Below are 26,256 nucleotides of genomic sequence, written 5' to 3'. Positions count from 1 at the left end.
TGGGTTACTGATTAAGCATAACGAGTAGATTTTACACCATTATTTCTGCTTCCATGTTAAACTTCACTAAAAATTGATATCCAGTTGATTGAGACTCAAGGAAGCCACATATATACACAGTAGAACTGCTCTATGAAGCTTGAAGGCTTAAACATGTCAGGAGGGTTTTGCCAAGTCTGAATTCTGAGGCTCATCTGAGTGAGTTTGAACCACCAGGTTTTTGGAAAGAAGTCCAGTGCTTAACTATTTTCACTATTCAGACTTTTATTGTTGTCAGATTGATTCAGCTCTGACTCCTGTCTTTTGCTGTTGTTGTTGAGTACTGTCAAGTCATAGTTGACTCTCCAGCACATTTTCAGAAGCAGATAATTGCATGGGAGGAGATTGCCCATCCATCTCCTGCAGAGTTGCTGGTGGATTCAAACCATGTGCATTCGGGAGGAGACTTACCAACTCCTGGCCAATCCTATGTCATCCTCATAGTCTCTGCTGTGTTTAAGCCCATTTTTGGTATTCCTCCCCATTGCTGACCCTCTACTTTTCCAAGCATGATATTCCTCTCTAGAAACTGGCCCTCCTGTGTGTACAGAATGTAAGATGAAATCCTACAGTCCTTGCTTCTAAGGTGCACTCTGGTGGCACCTCCGGGACAAATTTATTCTTTTCACAGTCTATAGCATATTCAGTACACTTAGCATCACCATAGTGAAAAGCCATTAATTCTTCTGTGGTTATCTTTATTCATGTTCAACTTCACATGCATATGTTGTTGTTAAGTGCTGTCGAGTCGCAGGCGACTCATAGCAACCCTATGAAGGAGAGTCCTCGACACTTGGGTGTGTTTCATCCTCTCTCCATATGAAGTAATTTAAAATACCATAGCATGAGTCAGGTGCATCTTAGTCTTGAAAGTGGAATCCTATTCTTTAGTATGTTAAAGAAGTGCTTGACAGCACATTTGCCCCATGTGATAGTTTGATTTCTTGACTATTGCTTCCATGGGTACTCATTAAGGGTCCAAGTAAAATTATATCTTTGACAACTTCAGTTGTTTCTCCATTTGTCATGATGTTACTTATTGGTCTGGTTTTGAGGGTTTTTGTTTTCCTGATGTAAAGGTGAAATCCATACACACACACACACACCCGCCTCCAGTCAAATGATTTAAATCTTCATTTCAGCAAGCAAGGTGGTGTCTGTCATCTGCATAATGCAGATTGTTGATGGGTCTTCCTCTAGCCCTGATCTCACATTCTTCTTTGAGTTCAGCTTCTCAAATTATTTGCCCAATCTATATATTGAATACATGTGGTGAAAGGATAGACTTCCAACACACACATTTCCTGATTTTAATGTGGGCATCATTTTTCAGCTCCCACTGTGTCTTTTATTTTTGTTTCTACTTTTTGCAGTCCAGTCACTAGTTATTATTAATGCATCTTGATCATATGTTTGATCAATTTCAGACAGCAGAAGGGTAGAAATAATAAATATTTTCATCTTTGACTTTCATGTGTGTGTATATTTGATTATAGACTGATGGCATTGTATCCTATCACTGAGAGCCTTGTACTTCAGGGCAGAACTTGAAATGTACAAATCCACTAAAACATAGAATGCAAGAAGAGACATAGTGGAAAGAAATCAACAAGACTTCTTATTGAGAAAAATGGACATTCTCTTGTGCAATTTACAGTCTCACAAACCCAACAGAGGATCAGTTGAGAGTTTGCTCTGACTCAGTGGTAATGAGATTTTTTTTTAAATGGAAAGCAAAAATAGATGAGAGGTAATTATTTATTAAAGTCTAGAAAATGACTATAATTGACAAGTAGACAGACCCCTACAATGTTAAATCCGGAATTGCAGCATTTATGAGGAATATCAGATTTTGTTACAGTTCATCAATGCATAGGAAGAGCCTGCAGTTCTTATTTTGTATGTCTGAACATTTGTTAATTGTTTTCTAATGAAATGCAAAACTCAAACTCACTGTCAGTCAAGCCAGTTTCGATTCATAGCTACCGCAAAGAGAGGAATTTCCCCCACCTTTCTCCCATAGAGTCACTGGTGAATTTGAACCGCTTTGGGGTTAGCAGTGAAACCCACTATAGACTACTGACTACACCACTAGAGCACCTCTATCCATTAAGCAGAGGGACTGTATTCTGTTCCAGGTATTAAGATTTTCTATCTCTAGGCAGAAACAAGTATACAAGTATATAGCTGTGGACTTTTATATAAGATGTCCAAACTTTAGGTCTCAGCTTATTGTTTTAAAATACGTGATAGCAGAGGTGATGCTATCATAATATAATATAATATAATATAATATAATATAATATAATATAATATAATATAATATAATATAATTAATATAAAATATAATTTTTGTCAAGCATAATGCACTAAGAAGATAGGCTCTTTTGGGAGGAGAAGTTGGAGTGTTTGTTTAGGGAAAAGATTTGATGGAGTAAAATAGGAATAAAATCTTGATGCATTCATATATATTCTGCTTTTATGTTATCTAAGACTCATTTCTGATCATAATACTTTTCATTTAGAATATATTTGTTTTCTAGAAAATTTTATAAATACCTAATTAAAATATATTAATTCAGAGAGATGATGTGAGTTTCATGAATTAACACCTTGATGCAAAGAAGGTTAGTTGCTCACAATTACATGTTCTATATACAGTGGAGTAGAGATTGAATCTCTAATTCCCAATTCATGGGCTAGTGTTTTTTTGTGTGTGTGAGAAAAATACAGTTGAACCACATATAAGTGTCACTGATATGTCTTAATCAGTTAATCATTGTGGTATATGGATATTTACATTTTTAGAAATTGTCTTTTAGCAAGAACATCAAATCTTGGTGACATTTGTTTAACACTCAAGATTCACTTTGCTTTTTCTGGGTTCTTATTATGGGAGCCAATAGCCAATAGTTATTTTTGTCTATCAGTTTTAGTTTTCTTTCTTTTTATGGTAACCACTGGGCCAATTGGCAGCATCAGCATGGGTGGTGAGGAGATTGAGATAGTTAACAGTTTTAATTTACTTGGCTCCACAGTCAATGCTCTTGGTAACAGCAGCCAGGAAATCAGGAGACGAATTGCATTGGGAAAGTCGGCTGTGAGGGACCTCTCGAGTACTGAAGAGCAACAGTGTCAGGCTGGAGACTAAGGTGCACCTGATCTGGGCTATAGTCTTCGCAGTTATGTGCTATGCATCAGAGAGTTGGACAGTGAATAGGGCTGATAGAAAGAGGATTGATGCCTTTGAGCTGTGGTTCTGGAGAAGAGTGTTGAATATACCATGGACTGCTAGGAGAACAAACAGGTTTGTCCTGGAGAGGGTGAAGCCAGAGTGTTCCCTGGAGTCAAGGATTCTGAAGCTTTATCTGACATATTTTGGGCATGTTGCAAGGAGGGACTGGTCCTTGGAAAGGGACATCATGTTTGGCAGAGTGGAGGGGAGGCGAAGGAGAGGAAAACCTTTGGTGAGATGGATTGATTCTGTGACTGGAGCGGTGGGAATAAGTGCGTTTGAGATGGCTAGGTTGGCACAGGGTAGAACAGCATTTAGAGCTCTTGTACATAGGATCGCTTTGAGTCTCAAGCGACTCGATGGCACATAACAACAACAGCAACAACAACAAACCCCACAAACAAACCAACCAAAAAAACCAGCTTGATTGTGGGGCAAATAATTTAGGTTTGTCTGAAGTAAGGTGATGGCAGCTCTGGTGGCCCTAGTGGTATGGAGCTGCCCTGCTAACTTGAAAGCACCAGCTGCTCCACGGGAGCAGGACAGGCAGTTTCCTCTCAGGCACTCAGCTGCCTCTGAAAATCTGCTGCAGGGTCAGTTCCAACTCAGTGATCTGTAACAATAACAGTAACCACAAATTAAGGTGAAAGTCTGTAGGCAGTATAGATGACTGACACTTGACTACTAAGGTTCCTGGTTCAAATTCTCCACATTGTTGCAGAAAAGCCTGTCTTCTTCCTATATGATTACATATAGGAAGATGACTACAGCCAAGAAAATTGAATGGAGACGTTCCGCTCAGGGGTTGGCATGAGTCAGAATTGGCTGAACTGCAACTAACAAAGCAAGGTAGCTTCTCCCCTTGATTTTCTTAGAGTATCCCTTGGTTTACGACTGGCAGGCCACATCATAGAGTTGTACTAAAGAGTGAGAGCTAGCCAAGCCCGAAAATGCTCACCTCAGAGGCTGATAGTAACTGACCACTGGAGGCAGGAGTTAGCAAACAGCCACTACAAGGCCAGAGCACAAAAGCTCAGAGACCTTGCTGCTCATGGAAGGGAGAGCGATGTGCTCTCTTTGAGACAAGGAAACTCTGCACTGGGAACTCTCCCTGTCAATTGCTTTTGCACCTCTTCCTTGTGACTATCTTGATTTATGTCCTTTTGCTATGATAAAAGTATAATTGGAATTACAGTATTCTCTCTGAGTTCTGAAAGTCGTTGCAGTAAATTACTGAATGAGGAGAAGGAGAGCCAGCAATTGCAGCTGGTGTCTCCCTTCTTGCCAGCGAGATCTCGCCTACCTCCAGGTAGTGGAGTCAGAGGAAGAGCATGCTATGTGGACAGCTTGTGTGAGAAATGATTGGAAAGCTGGGAAATGGACCATTATCCATATTTTGAGGATTTATGTTGATTTTGATCTTGATTAGAAAATAAGACCTTTTTAAAGTAGAGAGGTTTGTTTCATTACATTTTTTTGCCATGAAAAATGATGTCTGTGTGCTCATGAATATTACAATGGTATACTTCCATTTCTTTCATGCTGCTCTTTTTGTTATCATTATCATATATTTTAATTTACTATTGGCTAAAAATCCCTAATTCACTACTTTTCATTTTCCCCCTTAATTATGTTAAAGATATATAACCAAATATTTAACATTGTTATATGTTATGTAGATTTAAAAGTGAAACTATGAAAGTCTCTTCTAATTACCCGTATAGTCACCATTTCTACCATTTCTTCCTTTTGTTTAAATTTAGATTTGTACCTGGTATCATTTTACCTTTGCTTGATGGATGTGCTTCAGTATCTCTTTCAGTGATGTTCTACTGGTATTAAACTCTTTCAGCTTTTGTATATCTGAAAAGATTTCATTTTGCTTTCAGTTTTTTAAGATGTTTGCTGCATATGGAGTGCTAGGTCGACAGTTCTCTTTACTTTCACTATTTTAATGTGTTGCTGCTCTGCTGTATTTTGGCTTGCATGGGTTTTAATGAGAAGCCTGCTGTCACTTTCATAATCTGTATGTAATTTATCTCCCCATTCTCCTCTAGCTATAATAAAAAACAGAACAACAATGATGAAGATTTAGAGAAATTTAAACCTTTGTGCAAAGCTACTGGGAATATAAACTAGTGCAAGCAACTTTGGAAAACAATTTTGATTGTACTTGAAAATGCTATACATGAGGTAGTCATATAACCTAACAATTTTACTCATGGGTGTATACTTAAGAGAAGAATATATATTCACATTAAAAATTGTACATGAATGTTCATAACAGAGGTTATTATCAAAACAAAGCAAAACTCCCTGCTGCCATGTCAATTTCTTAGCAAACCTGTAGGACAGAGTAGAACTACCCACAGGCTTTCCGAGTTCTTTATATACCTTAGAGTTCTTGGGTGGTACAGCCATAGAGAGTGTGCTGCCACCTCCATGACTGCAAGTCTCTGGTGGTCCCACTCCACAGCAGCTCTTCAGGAGAAAGAGGGACAGTCTTCTCCTCCCATGCATTTTACAGCCTCTGAAACCCAGTGTGTCTCTGTGAGGCTGTGCTGGCTGCATGACACTGAGTCATTGTGTATTCTCTCTCCCTTTACAGAAAGGAGCTGCATCTTCACTCTTCCATAGAAAAACTGGTAGATTTAAAGTTTTACCCTTTTGTTTAATAGCCATGTGTCTTAACTGCAGCATCACTGGAACTCCTTTGTTGTTTAAGGTAGTGAGCACTTGGGATAATTTAAATGTTGATGAAGTGATGAATGCATTAAAAATATGCACATATATCAGTATAAAATTTTAAAAAATTAAAAATTATGGGAGTATCCAATTGATGAAATATTAATTTGATCCTAAGAAGGGACAACAATGGATGTCAGAAGAGGCTCTGAATATTGCGCTAGAATGCCGAGAAGCCAAAGCAGAGGGAAGAATTCAAGATATTAAAGAGCTGAAGAAAAGATTTCAAAACACAGCACAGGAAGACACAGTAAAACATTACAGTGAAATGTGCAAGGAGCTGGAGTCAGAAAATCAAAAGGGCCAAACTTGCTCAGCATTTCTTAAGCTCAAGAAACTGAAGAACAAATTCAAACCTCGAGTTGCTATACTTAAAGGCTGCTTTGGGAAGAATATTAAATGATCCAGGAAGTAGTAAAAGAAGATGGAAAGAGAATACAGAGTCATTGTACTAAAAGAAATTGGCAGACACAGAAGAATTTAATGAAACAACATATGAGCAAGAGCCTATTGTGATGAAACAAGTTCAAGCTGCTTTGAAGGAATTGGCAAAAAATAAGACCCCAGGAATTGATGGTATGCCAGTTGACCTATTTCAGCTAACACGTGCTGTTCACCAAGTCGTATCAAGAAATCTGGAGGACAACCACTTGGCCAACTAACTGGAAGAGATCGATATTTGTTCCTATTCCAAAGAAAGGTGATCTAACAGAGTGTGGAAATTATCAAACAGTATAATTGGTATCACATGCACGTAAGATTCTGGTGATAATGTTAGATGGATCTTGGCGGAAAGGAGAGTTTATCAGAGGAATGTCCATCTGTATTTCTTTGATTATACAAAGATATTTTACTGTGTGGATCACAACAAACTGTGGCTGCCTCTGAGAATGGGAATCCTAGAACACTTGATCGTGCTAATGCAAAACCTGTTCTTGGACCAGGAAGAGGCAGGCATCAGAACAGAGCAGGGAAACACTGCATAGTTCAAAATTGGGAAGGGTGTATGCCAGGGATGTGTCCTGTCTCCATACTTTTTCAGTCTATATGCATAACAGATTATCCAGGAGGCTGGGCTCTATCAGGAAAAGTGTGGTTTCAGGATTGGAGGATGATTCATCAACAATCCTCATTATGCAGATGACACAACCCTGCTTGCTGAAACTGGGGAGGACCTGAAGTACTTGCTACAGAAGATCGAGGACTGCAGCCTTCAATATGGATTGAGGCTCAGTATCAAGAAGACAGAGATTTTCACCACTGGACCAGTTGGCAGCATCAGGATGGATGATAAAGAGATTGAGATTGCTGACAGCTTTGATTTGCTTGGTTCCACAGTCAATACTCTTGGCACCAGCAGCCAGGAAATTAAAAGGCGCATTGCGATGGGAAAGTTTGCTGTTAGGGACCACTCCAAAGTACTGGAAAGCAATGGTGCCCGATACAGGCCATCGTCTTTGTAATCACTTGATATGTGTCTGAGAGCTGGACAGTGACTAAGAAGATAGAAGGAGAATTGATGTCTTTGAGCTGTAGTGGTGGAGAAGAATATTGAATATACCATGGAGTGCTAAGAAAACGAACGGGTTCATCCTGGAGAGGATTAAACCAGGCTGTTCCTTGGAGGCAAGGATTCTGAGGCTTCTTCTGGCATACTTTGGACATGTTGCAAAGAAGGAACAGTCGTTGGAGAAGGATATCATGCTTGGGAGGATGGAGGGACAACGTGGGAGAGGAAGACCTTTGATGAGGTGGATCGATTCAGTGACTGGGGTAATGGGGGTAGGTGTGTTGGAAACAGAGAGAATGGCACAGGATAGAGCAGGGTTTAGGGCCGTTTACATATAGCGTCACTATGAGTCACAGGTGATTCGATGGCACATAACAACAAAAAAAAACAACAAAAAGAAATTAAGTATTGATACAATACATCACACCTCATGATGAACCTTGAAAATATGCTAAGTGAAACAAGCCTGCCATGAAAGGCCACGTATTGTGTTAATCGGTTTATATGAAACTTGCCAAGTAGGCAGATCAATAGGAACAAAGTAGATTGATGATAGCCTAAGGTTGGAGAGAGGCAGCATCGTATGTAATGTTGTTGTTGTTGTTGTTAGATGCCATCAAGTCGTAGATGACTCATAGCGACCCTATGAACGAAAGGCCTGAGCACTAGTATGTAATAGGGATGGGAAATGATAAATACTGGGTACAGAGTTTTGGTGGTTTTTTTTGGTGTGGTTGTTTTTTGGTGGGTTTTTTTTTTAAATGATTTAAGAGCTGCTGACCTAAGGTTGGCAGTTTGAACCCACCTTCCAGCTCTGCAGAAGACAAACCCATCAACCTGAACTTGTAATGATTATAGCTTTATAGGATACTTTGATTTTGTGCAACTGTGAATCAATTTAAAAGCATCTAAACAACAAGTGTTCTAAAATTAGATTGTGGTGATGATTCTGCAGCTCTGCCCCACTGGCCTTTAAATGAGTGACAACAAATTTGATGATATTTGAAATTTAGCAGTAAGGCTGGTTGTTTTGGTTTTGTTTTTGGTTCTTAAAAGGCAAAACTACTCCAGAGATTCTTTTATCATGTCCTCTAAAAAGCTTACCATAATTGTAGTCAACCTTAAGGTAAAGGGAAGATTATATTTTGGCTTTTGTAATTTCATTAATTTATAAAGATTTTTAATGGGGAAAATCTTTACACATGTAATATAGTCAGATTTTAGTGTGTTATCTAGCCACTTAGAGTTTCCTAAAACCATTGGAGACTAATTTAGGATTTTTCTATTAGAAACATTTCACTCATTCCGAGCTGTCACATTTATGTTATACCACCAGAATGCTTCCAAGATTATAGTTATTTTAATCCATTTCAAAGTTAAACCCAAAAACTGAGTGGGGTTTTTTTTTCCTCCTCCTTTAAAGATGCTCTGCACTGAAGGGCAGCTCAAATATTTTAGGCAAAAATTTAAATAGTACTCATATTATTCTACTGCTTTGTGCCTTCCTTATACAATTGGTCTCTCATGCATTAATTCTTGAATATTTTTCCCTAATAAAGAACAGACAGATAAGAATTGCTAACAGTGAAATTGACATGACAACCTCCATTTTATTTGGCAGAATCTCTGATGCCAGTGTTTTTAGTCCAAGTAGTTTTTTTGTTCCACTTTCCTCACTCATCTTTACAAGCATAATTCATTCATTGTGAAAATTGTATTCAGTAGCTCAAGAGCTCTTAAACTAAGAGATTGTGGGGAACTTGCTGGTAATGTGCCAAAGAATGGTGCATAGAAGATTAAATGGCTCATCTTGCAGCTGCTCTGCATGTGGAACCTTCATTGACTTCAATTCTCAATTAACTCATTTGGTCTATAGCTTCAGGCTTAAATTGAGGGTTGATTGAAGATGGAAAAAGTGAATAGAAGGATAGAAGAGTACATTTTATTTTAAAATATCGTTAACTCTCAAATTGTGGAATAATTTGTAAGTGCAGTGTTCTCAGGGAGTAATGTGAAGGGAATTTAATGAAGAGCAACGAAAGATAAGAGAGAGAAAAAATTATCAAGCCAGCACCCTGGTCAGTTTTGATGTACAGGCAGGCCTGGGTTACAAACAGATCGATTCCTAACTGTGCTTTTAAGTTGTTGAGTGGAATTTGTAGGTGAGTTAAAACAGGTGCATATGTTTCTTATTTACCTGTAATTACTGATGTGTGAGAAAAGGCTTTAAGGCTTCTCAGTGATTTAAAGTCTGCAAGTGCATCCAGTGAAGGTGAAGAATTTCTTAAAGGATCAGTTGGATCTTTTGAAAGTGAGGACAAATTTACATAAAATTATAGGGCAAGTAGGAGTTGTTCTTGTGTGCTCATAACTCAAAGACTGCCTGTATAAGACAAGTCTGGTCTGAACTTCTAGTTTCCATGCCGTTAGTTGCCGTCAAGTTGAGTACAAGTCCAAGCAATCAGATGAACAACAGATCTGAACCCTGTCTGTCCTATCCTGCGCCATCCTCACCATCTCTGGCACACTGGAGTCCTTTGCTGCAAGCACTGTCATTCTACCTGGTTGAGGATCTTCCTCTTCCTTACCATTCCTCCACCTTTCCAAGCATCAGATCCTTCTCCAAGGAATAGCCTCTTCTAGCAATATGCCCGAACTGTGATAGAAGAAGTGCTATCATCTCTGTCCACGGAGCACTCTGGCTGCACTTTCTCTGAGACGTATCTGTTTGTTCTTTTGGCAGTCCATGGTTTATTCCATATTCTTCTCCAAAACCGTAATGCAAAGTAAAAAAAATTCCTTCTGCCATCCATATTCATTGTCCAACTTTCAGATGCATGGCAAGTGACTGAAAATACCATGGCCTTCACCAGAGCATTTTCGTCCTCAAACTGATATCCTTACTTGGAGAGTTCCCGTACTACATACTTTCCCAGTGCAGTACATCTCATGATCTCGTGACTGCTGGGACCCATTGTATTGATTGATTGATTGTGGATCCAAGATGAAGTTGTTAACAATTTCAGTCTTTTCTCCGTCTATCATGATGTTGTCTGTTGATCCAGTGGCGAGGATTTTTTGTTTTCCTGATGTTAAGATGCAATCTATATTGAACGCTTCAGTGTTCAGTCTTCTGCAGCAAGTGCTTCATGTCCTCCTCAGTTTCAACCAGCAAGGTAGTGTCATCTACATAACGATTATTGCTAAATCTTCCTTCAGTCCTGATGTCACATTCTTCTTCATTAGAGTCCTGCTTCTCAAATAGTTTGCTCACCATACACATTAAATAAGGATGGAGAAAGGCTTCAACCCTGACCCATTTTCTTCCTAATTTTAAACCATGTAGTGTTTCCTTAAGGAGCTTTGGTGGCCTAGTGGCAAGAAGCTGTGCTGCAACAATCGTAAAGGCACAAGTAGGATGGGCAGTCTCCTTCTGTGGGATTAACTGCCTCTGAAAACCCGCCAGAGAGTCAGCTGTGGGTTGGTTCCAACTCGATGGTACACACCACCACCACCACCACCACAGGTGTTCCCTTGCTCTCTTTGTACAGTAGTCTCTTGGTCTAGGTATAGATTTCTCACAAGGACAATTATGTGTTGTGAAATTCCCATTCTTCTCAATGTTATTAGCATAGTTTGTTAAGATGCGCACAATAAAGCACAAAGAGGCATTCTTCTGGTAGTCATCTTACATCAGCAGTGATACCCCTGGTACTACAGCCTCTTCTAAATCTAGTCTGGCAGTTCTCTGTCCTCATACTATTCTAGCCATTTTTAATGATCTTCATTTTTAGTGATATTGTTCTGTAATTTCCACATTCTATTAGCTCACTGCTTTCAGACTTATTGAACCTCAACTTCAAGAAAACAAAGATTCTAACTCACTACTGGGCCAACTGGTAGCAGCATAATAGATGGTGAAGAGATTGAGATTGTTGACAGTTTTAGTTTGCTTGGCTCTACAATCAACACTCTTGGTACCAGCGCCAGGAAATTAAAGGACGAATTGCATTGGAAAAGTCTGCTGTCAGAGACCTCTCCAAAGTACTGAAGAGCAACGATGTCAGTCTAGAGACTAAGGTGAGCCTGATACAGGCCATGGTCTTTCCCATTACTGTGCTTCAGAGAGCTGGACAATGACTAGGGATGATAGAAGGAAAATTGATGACTGAGCTCTGGTGCTGGAGAAGAGTATTGCATATACATGGACTGCTAAGAGAACAAACAAGTTTGTCGTGGAGAGGGTGAAGCCAGGCTGTTTCTTGGAGGCAAGGATTCTGAAGCTTCGTCTGACATACTTTGGACATGTTGCAAGGAGGGACCAGTCCTTGGAGAGCACTGTTATGCTTGGGAGGGTGGAGAGATGGCACAGGAGAGGAAGACCCTCAATGAGATCGATTGATTCAGTCACTGGAGTAATGGGAATAGGTGTGTCAGAGACAATAAGATTGTCAAGGGATAGAGCAGGGTTTAGGGCTGTTGAGTTGCAAGTAACTTGGCAGCACATGACAACAACAGCTACTCATCTGGACTCCATGATCCCTGTGTGTCAGAGCTCATAGATATTACATGTAAAACAGTAAAAATAAACTCCATCATAACCATTTTAGGCGACATTGGTTACACAGTGTTTTACAATCAGCATCGTTATTTAATTACAAAAGCTTTTTAGTATTCCCAAGCAGAAATTCAGTACTTAAATTTTTCCCTAGTCCCTAATAAAGGCAAATAAACTTTTGTCTCTATGTATTTGATCATTCTAGATCTTTCATAGAATATGTAGATCACACAGTATTGGTTCTTTTGTCTTTGGGCATATGTTCAAAAAGAACCAGTTGTTGGAGAGAGTCATCATACTGCGGAAGGTAGAGGGGCAGCACCAGAGAGGAAGACCCTCTGTGAGATGGATTGACACATTCACTTCCACAGTGGAGTGGAGACTGACAGAGTTTGTGAGCTGGTGCAGGATCTGGCGAAGTCCAGATCTGTTGTTGATAGGTGGCACCAAGCAACAGTAACAATCACACTGATTTCACTTGGCAACATTTACATCTTTTAGATGCTCTTGCAAATTACTGTAAGGTATGGCATGGAGAAGTCAAGACTCTGAGTTTGTAGATGTTGGCATTCTACTACTCCTGTGTAGCAGATCTTGGTGGAAGGGGACATGGTGTGTTTTGTGTGATTCCCATGTAGAATGAGTGGATTTGTCGAAGAGTTCTTTTCTCCTAGTTTTCTCTCTTCTTGGATTTTTTGTCCAGCGAGAGCAGCCTCCCCCTGGGATTTTGGGCTAGTTGTCATTGTCTGGCTTCTGGGCTTTTCTAGTACTCATGTGACTGGTTTCTTTTAAAATTCTGTCCTCTTTTTTTATCACTGCCTTTAAGTGATTTGATTATGAGAGACTTCATGTTTTCTTCTTGTTCTTGAACTTCTCACATAAATGTACCTATAGTGTTCAAATATTTGGAAAATTTGGGGTTATTATTTCTAAATTTTTTTTCTGTTTTCAACTTCTCTCCATTTTCTAATACGTAAATTGTACATGATGTTAATTTTCTTTTCCAGTCAATTTTCTCTTTATATTTAGTACTGTGTCTACTAATTTCTTTTTCTGGAAAGTTGATCATTATTGTTTTAAAATTATATTGTTTTAAAATGTTGCCCACAATATTAGGCTCAAATAGAATATGCATCATTGGTGTTTTCCTGTACTGCTCAACCAACCTCCCAACTTCCCATCAAAAAAACTAGTTTTACCTCCTGAAGTGATGTTGATGTTGAGGAAACTTGGTTCTCCAGTTAATTTTCCTTGATCAGTGATGCAAGACCTTTTTGTTCTTTGGGTTATCAGGTGTCGTTGAGTCCACTCCTACTCAGAGCCCCTGTGAACAGATCTGAACCTTGTCCTGTCCTGCTCACCATCTTCATCTCTGCCTCATTCCAGCTATTGTTGCCATCCCGGTATCACCTATTGAAAATCTTCCTCTCTTTCACTGACCCTCTATGTTTTCCAGCGTGATTTCTTTTTTCCAAGGCCTGGCCCCTACTGACAACACACCTGAAGTATGTAAGGCAGGATTCCACCATCCTTGTCTGTAAGGAGCACCCTGATTTCACTGTTTCCAGGACAGGCTTGCTCTTTTGTCAGTCCATTGAATATTCAGTACTCTTCTCCACTTCACAATTCCAAAGTATTGACTCATCTTCAGTTTTTCTTCTTCACTGTCCAGCTTTTTAGTTCTCTCTTTGTTATTGTTGATTGCAGTCAAGTTGAGTATGACTCATAGTGACTCTATGAACAAAAGACATAATGCCTTTCCATTACTGTCGTCATTTCTCCAAGATCATAGAGTTTCCAGAGGCATGTGGTTTAAGAAGTGGATGCCACTCTTGCTTCCAAACCTGTTTTACATCTGAGAACTCCATCAAACACTGTCCACATTGGGAGACCATTATGGTGGTATTTAATACCCCAATGGCACAACATTCAGCATTACAGCAAACTCAAAATTACCTCAGTACAGCAAATTGACGAAGAGTGATGCACAAAGTAGAAGAATGTTCCTCCAAGTATAACAACATTAGTCTCACTTAGCAGTGGTTAAGTGTCATCAAGTCGAATATGACTCATAGTGACCCTATGAGTAAAAGACCTGAACTCTGTTTTCTAATTTAACATTATTTCTATATGATTATAGAGTTTCAAGAAGCATGTTTTAGGAAGTGGATGCCACTCCTACTTCCAATCCTTAATCAATCTGGAAGCTACCCCAAACACTGTCCATGATGGGTAACCATTACGGTATTTGACACAACCATGGCATAGAGTTCAGCATCACAGCAACTCCAGGTTATTCATTACAGCAGTAAACAAATGACTGCTGCAACATTTAATGAATGTTCTTTCTAAAATTAATACATTTCTGCCTGAGGGCCACAGGCCCCTTTTAATGTCCTGTATTATTAAGAGGATTTGTTCAGCACAGTGGACATCCTTTCTTTTGATATGTTATGATGTTGTCTCCCTATTCTTTCAGGAAATTTGCTCACACGCCAGTGCTATTCAGTACTCATTCATGAGAGCTTTGAGCAAAGCTCCACTTTTCTCTCTCTGAATAGTACTTACCTTTGTTGAGCGTTAGCTGCGTGGGCTTCCAAGGGCTCCTAGCTCTGCCTCTTCAGTTCTAAGAGCCTGCTGCCTTTTCCCAGATCTTCCTTAAGGCATGACGAGATCTTTCTCTTGGTGGTGGTGAGCTGGAAGAGTTACAGAGTCCCCAGTTATTTTTGTACCATTTCATAGAGATGATTGCCCTTAGTTGTCTAATGCCCTCTGTGTGTTTAATATATTTTGGCTGGGTTTTGCTTTAGAGGGACTCGGTCCTTCTTCTGATACTTCAGCTTTGCTGAAAATGCAAGATTTCTAAGTCCTGTAGTTCATAAGTCTTGGCCTCTTTTAAAAATTGTTAGATTCCGTGAGTTGGAACTGCCTCATAGCTGACCTTCCAGCAGGTTTTAAACACATGGGAGGAGACTGCCATCTTTCTCCCACAGAGCAGCTGGTGGTTCCAACTCGTTTACCTTTGATTTGACAGTGCAACCCTTTATCACTGTTTTAGCATGAGCTAGGATTTTTTTTTAAATATATAATACAAACTTCTATTTCGGAGAAGAGCCGAAATAGCACGTTCAGTCCAGTGAGAGCAGGGTGCCATTCAGTCTTCATTTTATTATTCTCAGTTCTGTTCAGAAGGTGGGAACTAACTAAGGGAACTAAAGACTTGAGATTCCTGGTGGAAAAAGGAAGTTTATAAAATTCCTGTTTTTGTGCTAAGATAAAACTCAGAAGGTCAGATCGATCCACACTGTGTTGCGTTGCTAATCAGAAAGCCTCAGCTTTCCCTCTAGTGGTTCTGATCCACCAGCTGAAAGATAGACAGTGTCCTTCCATTAATATTTACAGTCATAGAAACTCAAAGGGGAGGCTGTATGAGGCAGAATGGACTCAGAGCAATGATTTGGGTTTGATTTTGGTTATATCAACAGCATTATGGTAAAAGGTGTCCTGTTAACTATAGTGGTTAAAGAGTGTGGCTGCTACTTGAAAGGTCAGGAGTTTAAACCAACATAAGTTCCACAGCAAAAAGATGAGGCAATCTGCTGCTATGGGGAATTACAGCCTCAGAAACTCTATGGGGCAGTTCTGTTCTCCTGTGAGACAGCAGAGGGTTTATGATTAGAAAGTCAGGAAAACTTTGCCTGAAGGAACAGATAGAATGCACTGTTTCTCTTTTTCTTTTTTCTTGCCTTGGGAAATTTTTTTGTGCTGAGACAAACCTAGAGTAGGATTTATGAAGTCAGGGTTTTTTTTGTTTGTTTGTTTTGGGTTTGTATTTTTCTTTTTTAATAGTAAAGTTGTGGTAAAAAATAGTAAAGTTTTTTTTCCCCTCTTGTAGTGGGGGGTTGTGGTGAGTAGAAGGCTTTTGATGCCAAAAGAATCTTTGAAGAAAAAGGAAGATTAACATGGCCTGAGAAGCGCTTCTGATTTGAAATACAAAGATTGAGCTAAAGAAGTTTATAGCCCAAGGCCATTTTGTGCATAGTTTAAACTGTAATAGCTATTCAAGGTTGGTTAGAAAAGTAAAGATTTCAGTCTGTGTTTGTTTTCTGTAATACTGAACTGTACTAATAAGAAAATGTAAAACAATGGAAGTATTTTTCTTTTACTTTTCCAAGAGGGGAAGTGTAGAGGGTGGGGGAGGGTTGGGAGGGGAGAAAAATGCAACAATGAATAAATGGAAATCCAAAGTCTATGTAAATTTTTACTGAAAGTAATAATAATAAAAAACAAAAAAAAAGAAAATGTATTTGTTCTTGAGCTTCCATCCTCAATTCAAAAGAACAGAGGCTAACAACAACTCAAACTGCTTTAGAAATCTAATTTATTTATATGTTTTATTTCATGGCTTATAAATCACATTTCACATGTACTATCTCATTTATTCTTTATAACCATGTGAGATTTACATCACAAGTTTTTAACATCTTCAGTTTTGGAGTTTTATAAATGTTAAATGATCCCCCTGCCCCATGTCTTGGAATTACTGAATACAACTAAAGCTCTGGCATTCTCATTTCTAGTTCAAGATTCTTTCTGTTGAACTCTCCCTAAGTAGGAATGTACCTGACTTCTCTAAAACTTTGGTAGAACTTATGTTGTAGTTAAACATTTGTACAGGCTTTATGGGTGTCTCAGTTTATGTAAAGGTTAATTTCATAGATTATTGTTATGTGCCGTTGAGTCAACTCATAGTGACTCTTTGAACAATGACCTTGAACCTAGCCTTAACCTCACCATTTCTCACACACTGAGCCCCATTGCTACTGCCACTGTATCAATCCATCTCCGTGGTCTACCTCTCCTGTGCTGACCCTCTACCCTTCAAGCGTGCTGACAATGTGCCCAAAGTGTCTGAGATAGAGTTTAAAAATCCTTGCTTCCAAGGAGCAACTTGGAACAACCCTGCCTAGAACAGACCTGTTTGTTCTCTTTGCATCCCGTGGTATGTTCAGTCCTCTTCTCTAGCACCTCAACTCAAAGGCATCAGTTCTCCTTCTGTCATCCTTAGTCATTGTTCAGCTCTCAGATGCATAGAAAGCAATTGAGAAGACTATGTTTTGGATCAGGCACACCTTAGTCTCTGGCTGACATCATTGTTCTTTAGTACTCTAGAGAGGTTCTTGATAGTGGATCTTTCTCAGTGGAATTATATTTTGTTTTCCTGACTGCTGGTGCCCAGGGTTGTTGATCCTAGCAAGATGAAATCGTTGACAACTTCACCAGAGTGTAGGACAAGAGTGAAAAGTTACCAATATTAACCTGATTGATTAGCAGTTGTGAGATTGTTACGGCATGAAGTAAGTATGTGATCACGTCACCCTGACATAAAAAAATTGGAGAAATTACTTAATGAATGTTCTATCAGCAAGGAAGCCTGATATCTACCTACCTCAAATATGAAACAGAACATCTGACAACTGTCCAGGGAAAGGACAACATAGAACAACCTTTTCAGATCCTTGGACACTTCCCATTCAGATCCTTTCCGTGTTCCTTTCCCCATCCTCTTTTTTTTTCCTTTCTTTTCTATATCTCTATTGTTTACATTGTCATCTCAGTTGTTCAAATATTAGTTTTGTATCAGTGAGTCCTAGGTCTCTTTAGTTTCATATTGTTCAGGAAGGGCTTCCCATCCTCTGAAAAAGCTTGACTTGATTCTGGCTTATGAGAGCATCAGTGCCTTCCATATTCTCTCAGACATCCGAATAAAGCACATTTAAAAGATTCAGCCTCTGTCTCAACTTACTTGTCTTTATTGACAGGCAGCCAAACACTGTCCTTTTCCTGTACATTTTCATGAGAAAACTTGCACGTACTAATGATAGTAAGAGAGAAAGATTGGCCTGGTTCCTGCCACATTGGGTTTAAGTGCAGCATATCTGGTGATGATGGGCAGGGAGGGTTTTGTTCTGTTGTGTCTATTTGCTAGGAGTTGGAGCACTTAACAACAGTTATAAAATGCCCCTTGTTCAATTTCATTGTTGACTGGATCATTTAATCATGCCAGTTTTGTAACCAAACAGCATCTATATTGTTTGGTGCTGTTTTATAGCTTTATCTTAATTCTAATTTGTTTTTAACCCAGTGTTTCCTAGGAACTTTTTACATTTTTATCCTTTATTAAGTCTCTCAGTTTGGTTAAATATTACTAGCCTAGAATCTCCTTTGACTGTAATTAGAATATTTTATTTGCTGTTCTTCCAAGCCAGACCTATTGTGTACTCTGTTCCAAGTTACCTTCTTTTTCTTGGTTTGCTCTTTAGTTTCCTGAAGAAGTGTATGTGTGAAAGAGAATTTTTTTTTGGTAATTTAAATTTATGGAAATGTGTATTTAACTATGTTTGTTTACTCATTTAACTGATTATGGAATTTTAAATTGGAACTTGGTCAGTAAAGGTTAGACGATAAGACTATTTTGTGTTTTTCAGTATTGGTGATGGTTGATCCTTTGTTTACAGGATCAGCTGAACTGCATTTTCATGGGAGCCAATAGGACTTTATCTTTTGATCTTAATTCTGAAATGTCACCAAAATAAAGATATATCTTCATGGTGCCTTTTGTGTGTATGTGGTGGATATTTTGTAGGTTCCTTTATTCTGGAATTTATATCCAACAGGTTTGAGTAACCTTTCTTTTACTGCTGATTTTTCCACATCCCTTTGTTATATTTCTCCTTTTCAAATTCTTATTATTCTAATATTGAACTTTTGGGGCATATCTTCTAATTTTACGTTCCTAAATTTTTCCCTATACTTCCTTGGTATATTTATGGGAGGTTTTTCTCCATTTTTCAAATTTTCCTACAACATTTTCATTTCTCTTGGAATATTTTTAATGACCAAACACTTGTTTTGCTTTCTGATTGTTCCTTTCATGTTAAAATGTATTCTTGCTTCATAGGTGTGAAATTAGCCCTGATTTCTCTAATGAGAGTCTTTTTTTGACATTTTCCTCTCTCTATGTAGTTTTTTGGTTTTTATGTTTGTTTCCTTTACCTTTTTTCATGTTGTAGGCTTTGCTCAGATGTAGAAAATCATTTATTATATCCTCATATTTAAGAGCAAGGAAAGACTAGAGGTTGATTGGAACCTCTGAGCCTATAGATGGAATTTGCTGAGTTTAGACATTCCTATCTGCTCATCCTACCCTCATTACACCCCCCACTGAATCAGTCCATCTCATTGATGGTATTCCTCTCTTGCACTGTCCCTCTATCTTTCCAAGCATGATGTCCCTCTCCAAGAATTGGTCCCTCCTTGCAGCGAGCCCAAAGTATGCCAGACGGAATCTCTGAAGCCTTGCCTCCAAAAGCAGCCTGGTTTCACCCTCTAAAGTTAAGGTTAGCTAACAGATCTTTGAATGCTAGTATGTGACCTTAAGTAGAAATATAGTTAATGACCACTTAACAACCAAGAACAAGTAGACTTGAACTGAATAATGTAGTTGACCTAGGTAGTATGCTTTAAGTTCCTGGGTAGTACAGATAGTTCATCTGCCAAGTTGCTAAGAAAAAGGCCGATTGTTACGTTAACTTAGAGCTGTCAATGAAGAGGAGTTAGTGATCTGATCCTCATAAATTAACCTTTGAAAACCCTATAAAATACAATTCTACTCTGTAACATGAGTCAAAACTAACTCCAGAGCAATTGTTTGATTTTATTTGCATTTGTATATTGCAGTCTTAAGTGAAGCATGATAATATGTAAGTGCTTTGAGCTCTCGTTGCCTAATGTTAAGAAGCTGCACTGCAATTCCAAAGACATGTAGTTCAGATTCACCAGCTATTCCATGAAAGGATGAGCAATCTCCTCCCATGTGGTTTATTGCTTCTGAAAACCCGCTGGAGGATCAAGCTATGGATCGGTCCCTACTCGAAGCACCCGATAACAAACAACAGTGATATATATAAGGAACTCCGTTGGTGTGTAAGGAGTTGAATTGTCAGCTCAGGGACAAGTAGTTTGAATCTACCAGCTACTCTGAGTGAGAAAGATGAGTGATTTTTTTGTGTGTGTGCTATTTATAGCCTCTCTAAATCTGTTCGAGGGCCAACTATGAGTTGGTTCCTACTCGATGGCAGTGAGTTTGAGTGATCTATTTAAGTAATGCATAAAGATAAAATATTCTAATTAAGAGATTATGATAAATTACTTATGATATTTTACTAACTGGCAAAAGTCCCTATAGATTAGGCCACCAGAGCTCCTTATAAGTAGCTATGTATTTGTTTCCATGATCATGTAAATTAGCTGCATGTAAGTTTTATTAAGGTCTTTTTCATAGTTATTAATAAGCCTCTAAATACTGAATATTTATTTCTAATGTTTTTCTTTATGCAGCTTTTTTTGTAACAGTTCTTGCAAATTTCTGAATTTTTTGTATTTATTTACAAGAAGTAAAAGAAATTTAACATTTTTTCTTATCTCCTGATATTGCTTTAAACATGTCATAATTTCTATACTATATCAAGTCTATTTTATTTAAATATTGAGCTCTACATATAAGTTACTTATTAAGGAGAAAATATTTCAGAAATTTTTTAAAAAAATATTGGGTTTTTACAAAGGGAATTGTATTCAACAATAAATCTCTCCTAATCTATTCGAAATGGAGATGCTTGAATATGTGTGCAATTTTGTTTTTTCAATAGATTACCTTTCCCAAGGAATAGATCTTTCTGGAATAGAAGTCATAGAAAATGATCTACTTTTTATTGGAAGAGCTCGACTTGAGGTGGAAAATCAAGCTAAACGCCTGTTAGAGCAAGGTGTGGAGACCCAGGTAATACAAATTAGTTTGATGATTACTTTTTTTAATGTGACAATAGGTATACTATATATGGATACTTACTTGACTTTGAGTTTAAAAAAGTAACATATAGTCCCATTTTACTGCTGAGAAACTACTCTCTTTTACAATTTAAATAGGAGAATTGTTGTTGTTGTGTGAAATACAAAGCAAATGATATCAGAGAAATCCTACTAAAAGAAGACACTAAGATTCCTACCATATGTAATATGAAACATACTTTGTGTGATTTGTATATATAGGCAAATAGTATATAATCAACACCAATTGAAAATGCTTGCTTTGCCCAAGATAACTTTTGCTTATTTAAGTCTCTCAACAACTGAATAAAGTTGGTAATATTTTTGTTTTATTTTTTTAGATGGTAAACAGGGAGCTTAAATAATTTGTGCAAGTGTGCAAAGCTAATAAATAGTATAGTTAGATTCAAACTTTATGCTTACTAGTTCTATGACTACACCCTTAATCATTTTGCCATCATTTTAAAAAAAATTGACTCATGATTCTCCTAACATATCAATTTCCTGATATTTATTGTACTTAATTGAAAGTAACCCAAAAGTATTTACCTATTGGTATCAACAAATTAAAGTTAAATATTCGTTCTTTTATATTTATAATGTTTATAATATGCTCAGATATTTTCTTTATTTGTATTGGACTCATACCTTTATTAATATTCAGATTTTTAAGTATCACATGAACAAAAAATTTTTTTACATTTGTATTGGGAAAAAATGATACTATTATTAATTAGTTTTTTAAGCTTTCTGAAAATGAGGAACCTACTTGTTTGGGTTTTGATTCTTATTGCTTGTAACTATGAAAGTACAACTAATCTTCAATTACTTTTAAAATCTTTTTAAAAAAAATGTTTTTAAAGCATTTTCTACATACTGAAAAGTGAAAAACCATGGTTAAAAATGTATTTACACACATATTCATGGATAAAGTGCTCTAAGGTCATAGTTTATAAAAAGTTGAGCTATAAAAAGGTGACCCAGAGTCACCTGCAACTCTAAGAAGGAGAGGCGATCTTGTCCTGTACAGTTTACAGCTTCAGAAAACTATTAATAGAGAGTCAGCTGTGAGACAATTCTGACTTGACAGCAGTGAGAAAGCTTCAAAATCAAAACACACGTGATTAAGTAGTACATTATTAGCATTGCTGGAGACACTCTCACAGTCACAGCCCTTCTTCCTCAGAGGTGGTTGTTGTTAAGTGCCGTCGAGTCGCAGACGACTCATATCGGCTCTATGAAGGAGAGTCCTCAATGCTTGGGTGCCTTTCATCCTCTCTTCAGGTTCATAGGGTATCTGGAGGCAAGCTATTATGGAAGCGGATGACACTCCTCCTTCCAAGCTTGTTTTAATCGGGGAGCTCCACCCCACTCTCAGTCCGCATTGGGTAGCCAACCATTAACGCATTTGACACATTAGTGTCACAGTGTTCAACCTTACAGCAACCACAAGTTACTTCTGTACGGCAACTTGTACACCAGGGCTACACGACCTAGAGGAATGTCTGAACAAAAACAATGAAGGTCTGAGAGCTGCGGATTAAAAGTCACCCACCTTTGGCTTTGTAGTATTGCTTTCTGTCCACTGGGCCAGCTGATCTCTCTCTCTGTCCTCAGAGGTAACAGCTAGTATTCTCCCAGCACTAGAAACTAAAGTTACTGTTTATCCTTCATTCTGGGCCTCCCTACCAGGTTATCACTTTTAATCTGTTAAAACAAAATTGAGTGATTTGTTACTCAGAGTTACACATTTTAAGATACTTAAAAAAGAGAGGCAAAGACAACTTGATTAGTCAGTTTTTTGGCTCTGAATGAAATTATGCCTTCATTGGAATTTTATTTATTTTTACTTAAGTTAATATTTAAATATGATAGGCATTTAATATGATAGGGTGATAAGAGTCAAACCAAAGTGTTTTAGAACGGAAACGATAAAGTAACATTGAAATTCTATAGTAGACATGGATGATTTCGATAAAGGAGCACTGAAACGCTAGTTATAGTAGACATAGATGATATTTAACAGGCTACCCAGCAGTGATTGCTTTAAAGGGTTAATTTTCTGAAATTTTAAATTGTACTATTGTAAGTTTAGAATGAGAAAAGTGCTTCCTAAGTCATTAATTGAGTTTTATTTTATGGTTCATGAATATTTTAATAATTGCTGGTTTTGATCTTCCCTTATCCGTCTAAAATTCATATTAAAAATTAAAGGACAACTGACAGAATTTTAGGATATAAATATATCTTGGCATCAACAGTTTTACTAAATATTCAAATTGTATTACTTTAATAAAAAGATTAGTAAAACATATGATTATTAGAAAAACTAACTTAAACTGGGTCAGCAAAATTAAAAAGAAAAACATTAGAAAGCAATATGGATCAAAATGGGTTATTGTTGTTAGGTGTCATTGAGTTGTGTATGAGTCATAGTGACACTAGGAACAAAAGACCGGAACCCAGTCCTGTCCTGAGCTGTCCTCACACTTCCTGACACACAAGAGCCCAATGCAGCAGTCACCATGTCAATCCACCTGGTTGAAGGTTTCCTCTCCCTTGCTAACCCTCTACCCTTCCCAGCATCATTTCCTTCTTCGATGAATAGCACCTCCTAGCTCCATGTCTAAAGCATGTGAGGCGAAACCCCATCATTTTTGCCTCCAAAGAGCACTTCAGCTGCATCATTTCCAATACCTATTTGTTCATTCTCTTGGCCGTCCATGGGATGTTCAGTACTCTTCTCCACCATAATTCAAAGTTATCAATTCTTGTTCTGTTATCCTTATTCATTGTGCAGGTCTGAGACACATAGCTAGTAATTGAAAAGACCATGGTCTGAATCAGACATACTTTTGTCTTCAAACTGACATCACTACTTCTCAATAATTTGCAAAGGTCCCTAACTGCAGATTTTCCCGTTGCAATGTGTCTCTTTATTTCCTGAGTGCTAGTACCAAGGGTGTTAATTGTGGATCCAAGCAAAATGAAGCTGTTGACAGTTTCCATCTCCTCTCCATCCATCATGACACTGCCTATTGCTCTGGTGGTAAGAATCTTTGTTTTCTTGATATTGAGATGCAATCCATGCTGAAGGCTGCATTTCCTTGATCTTCTGCAACAAGTGTTTCATGTCTTCACTTTCAGCAAGTAAGGTTGTGTCATCTGCATAATGCAGGTTATTGGTCAGTCTCCCTCCAATCCTGATGCCACATTCCTCTTCATAGATTTCAGCTTCTTGGATAATTTGCTCAGCATATCGATTGAACAGGTCTCTTCCCAGTTCGAAACCATGCAGTGCTCCCCTGCTCCCTTCTCATAACAGCCTCCTGATCCTGGTATAAGTTCTGCATGAGCACAGTCGAGTGCTCTGGAATTCCCATTCATTCTTCTCAGTGTCAGCGACAACTTGTCATGATCAACACAGTCAAATGCCTTTGCATAAAATGCATAAAATGGATAGGGATGGGATAATCTGTGTGTATATTTTAGAAAAGAGGGGGATAGGATGCTATAATTTTTTTCCATATAATTTTGCATATTCAGAGGAGAATGGCACCCCTCAGTAGACAGAGATATTGTCTCTCTTCAAGACTAAGAGTTCTTTTTTTCTAGTCTGTTGCTGATCACCATACAGATATGATAGATATGTATATATAGTGGTTCAATTCAGTTTGTATTGATTTTTTTAATCTATAACTTGATCTTTGTGTTTGTAACATTACATATTTCTGGCTTTGGTCATGTATGTCTGTCTCCCTTCCCCTCGATCCTCTGGGATATATTCAGGAAACTTGGTTTCTAGCTCTGCAGAGATAATGACGACAACAGTGAGATAATGCTTTCTGGGAAGGAGAGGTTTCTAGAAGAAAGAGCCTGTGTTTGTAGCTAGATAGCTCTTTTACCTACAACAATAAGCAAGAGGTGACATGCAGCGGTGTCAGCAGACATTTTAGGAGTTAAGAATGGAACTAACCTTTGTTGAATGTCTGTTCTTCGCCAGCCTTTGTGTTAGTCACTTTATTTTTATTACTTAATCAGTGTAACAAATCCATGAGAAAGATATAATTATCCACTTTTTAATAGTTAGAGAAACAGAGACCTGGAAAGGTTAAGAAATTAGCTGAAGATTGTGCAGCCAGCAAATGGCAGATTCACAGTCAGAAGCTCCTGTTTCTCCCCTTCTTTAATAAGACCAAGAAGTTAATTCTAATTGTGTTTCTAAAATGGCATTTTAAATTCTTTCACTATTTGTGAAGAAATTTATGTTAAAAAAGGAAATCTTGCAGCATACACATTTTTTTTTGATGCAGAAATTGTCCCCTCAGTATTCCTCAGAATTTTGGTGTTCCTCTGGTTAGCATTCTTAAAAGAAATTCTAAAAAAAAAAAAGAAAAAAAAAGAAATTATAAATTTACTATTTTAGACTTTGTGCACATTTTACCAGTCTTCCACTGTTGCCATAAATCCAATTTTACTCTAAGTAAATGATCTTAATTTCTGTTTCGCAAAGTGACCTTTCAGAGTCCATGTCCTTCAGATCTCATTTGAAATGGTTTTTCCATCTCTCACTTACCTACCTCCCCTCTTTTATTATTGACTCTTCATCATTGTTTAAACAGGTATGTTTTAAACCATTCTCTCCTCTTTTCTCTGTTCTTTATTCTCAAGCTTGCTTTTACGTTTACGTGCGCATCATTTTCCTTCCTTCCTTAAGGCCATTCTTCTTGCTTTTTTAAAAAAATTCTTAAATGAAATAAAATTGTTAGGTTTATGTTAGTGTTATGTACCATCCAGTTGAAACCAACTCAAAGCTGACCCTCGAGCAGGTTTCCAGAGGCAGTAAATAGCACAAAAAGAGAATGCCCCCCTTTCTCACCTTCTATTAAAAAATAGATGTCATAATTCATTATTATTTTATTCCAAAATTATTTTCTCCTACATGTTAAGAATCATTAAAACACTTAAATATTCTTAATATTTGTTATAACTACAGATTAAAAGATATTTTAATTTGGATATGTTACTGTATTCATAAGATAGTATAGTTTACAGGTTCATAATGTAAATAGAGATGCTTAATATTAATTAAAAAAATAACTTTAAACATGCTTTTAAACTTTATACATGCTATTATTTGTATTTAGTAATTTTATATTTACGTTGGTTTCTCACAACAGTTGGTAATTTACTACTTACTAAATAGTAAGTAGTTGATGGTTTCAACACTGTAACTAATGCTTAACTCCACAATAAGGGATTTATCTTTCACTGCTTCAC

The 26,256-nt window shown here is 37.7% G+C and overlaps 1 protein-coding gene across 1 annotated transcript in view; it reads left to right on the top strand.

Annotated features, from left to right (window-relative positions):
* COG5 (component of oligomeric golgi complex 5) overlaps positions 1 to 26,256 on the top strand; it is a 259,814-nt gene that overhangs the window by 106,505 nt on the left and 127,053 nt on the right. The window contains exon 7 of the mRNA XM_006882687.1: positions 20,799 to 20,929. Within this exon, the coding sequence (XP_006882749.1) occupies positions 20,799 to 20,929 (131 nt within the window). The remainder of the gene's footprint in view (positions 1 to 20,798; positions 20,930 to 26,256) is intronic.

This window comes from Elephantulus edwardii, unplaced genomic scaffold (genome assembly GCF_000299155.1).
Source record: "Elephantulus edwardii isolate Elephantulus edwardi_28Jun2011 unplaced genomic scaffold, EleEdw1.0 scaffold00022, whole genome shotgun sequence".
Taxonomy (NCBI): Eukaryota; Metazoa; Chordata; class Mammalia; order Macroscelidea; family Macroscelididae; genus Elephantulus; species Elephantulus edwardii.
The sequence above is the reverse complement of the archived record's forward strand: the minus strand, read 5'-3'. Positions and strand labels throughout refer to the sequence as shown.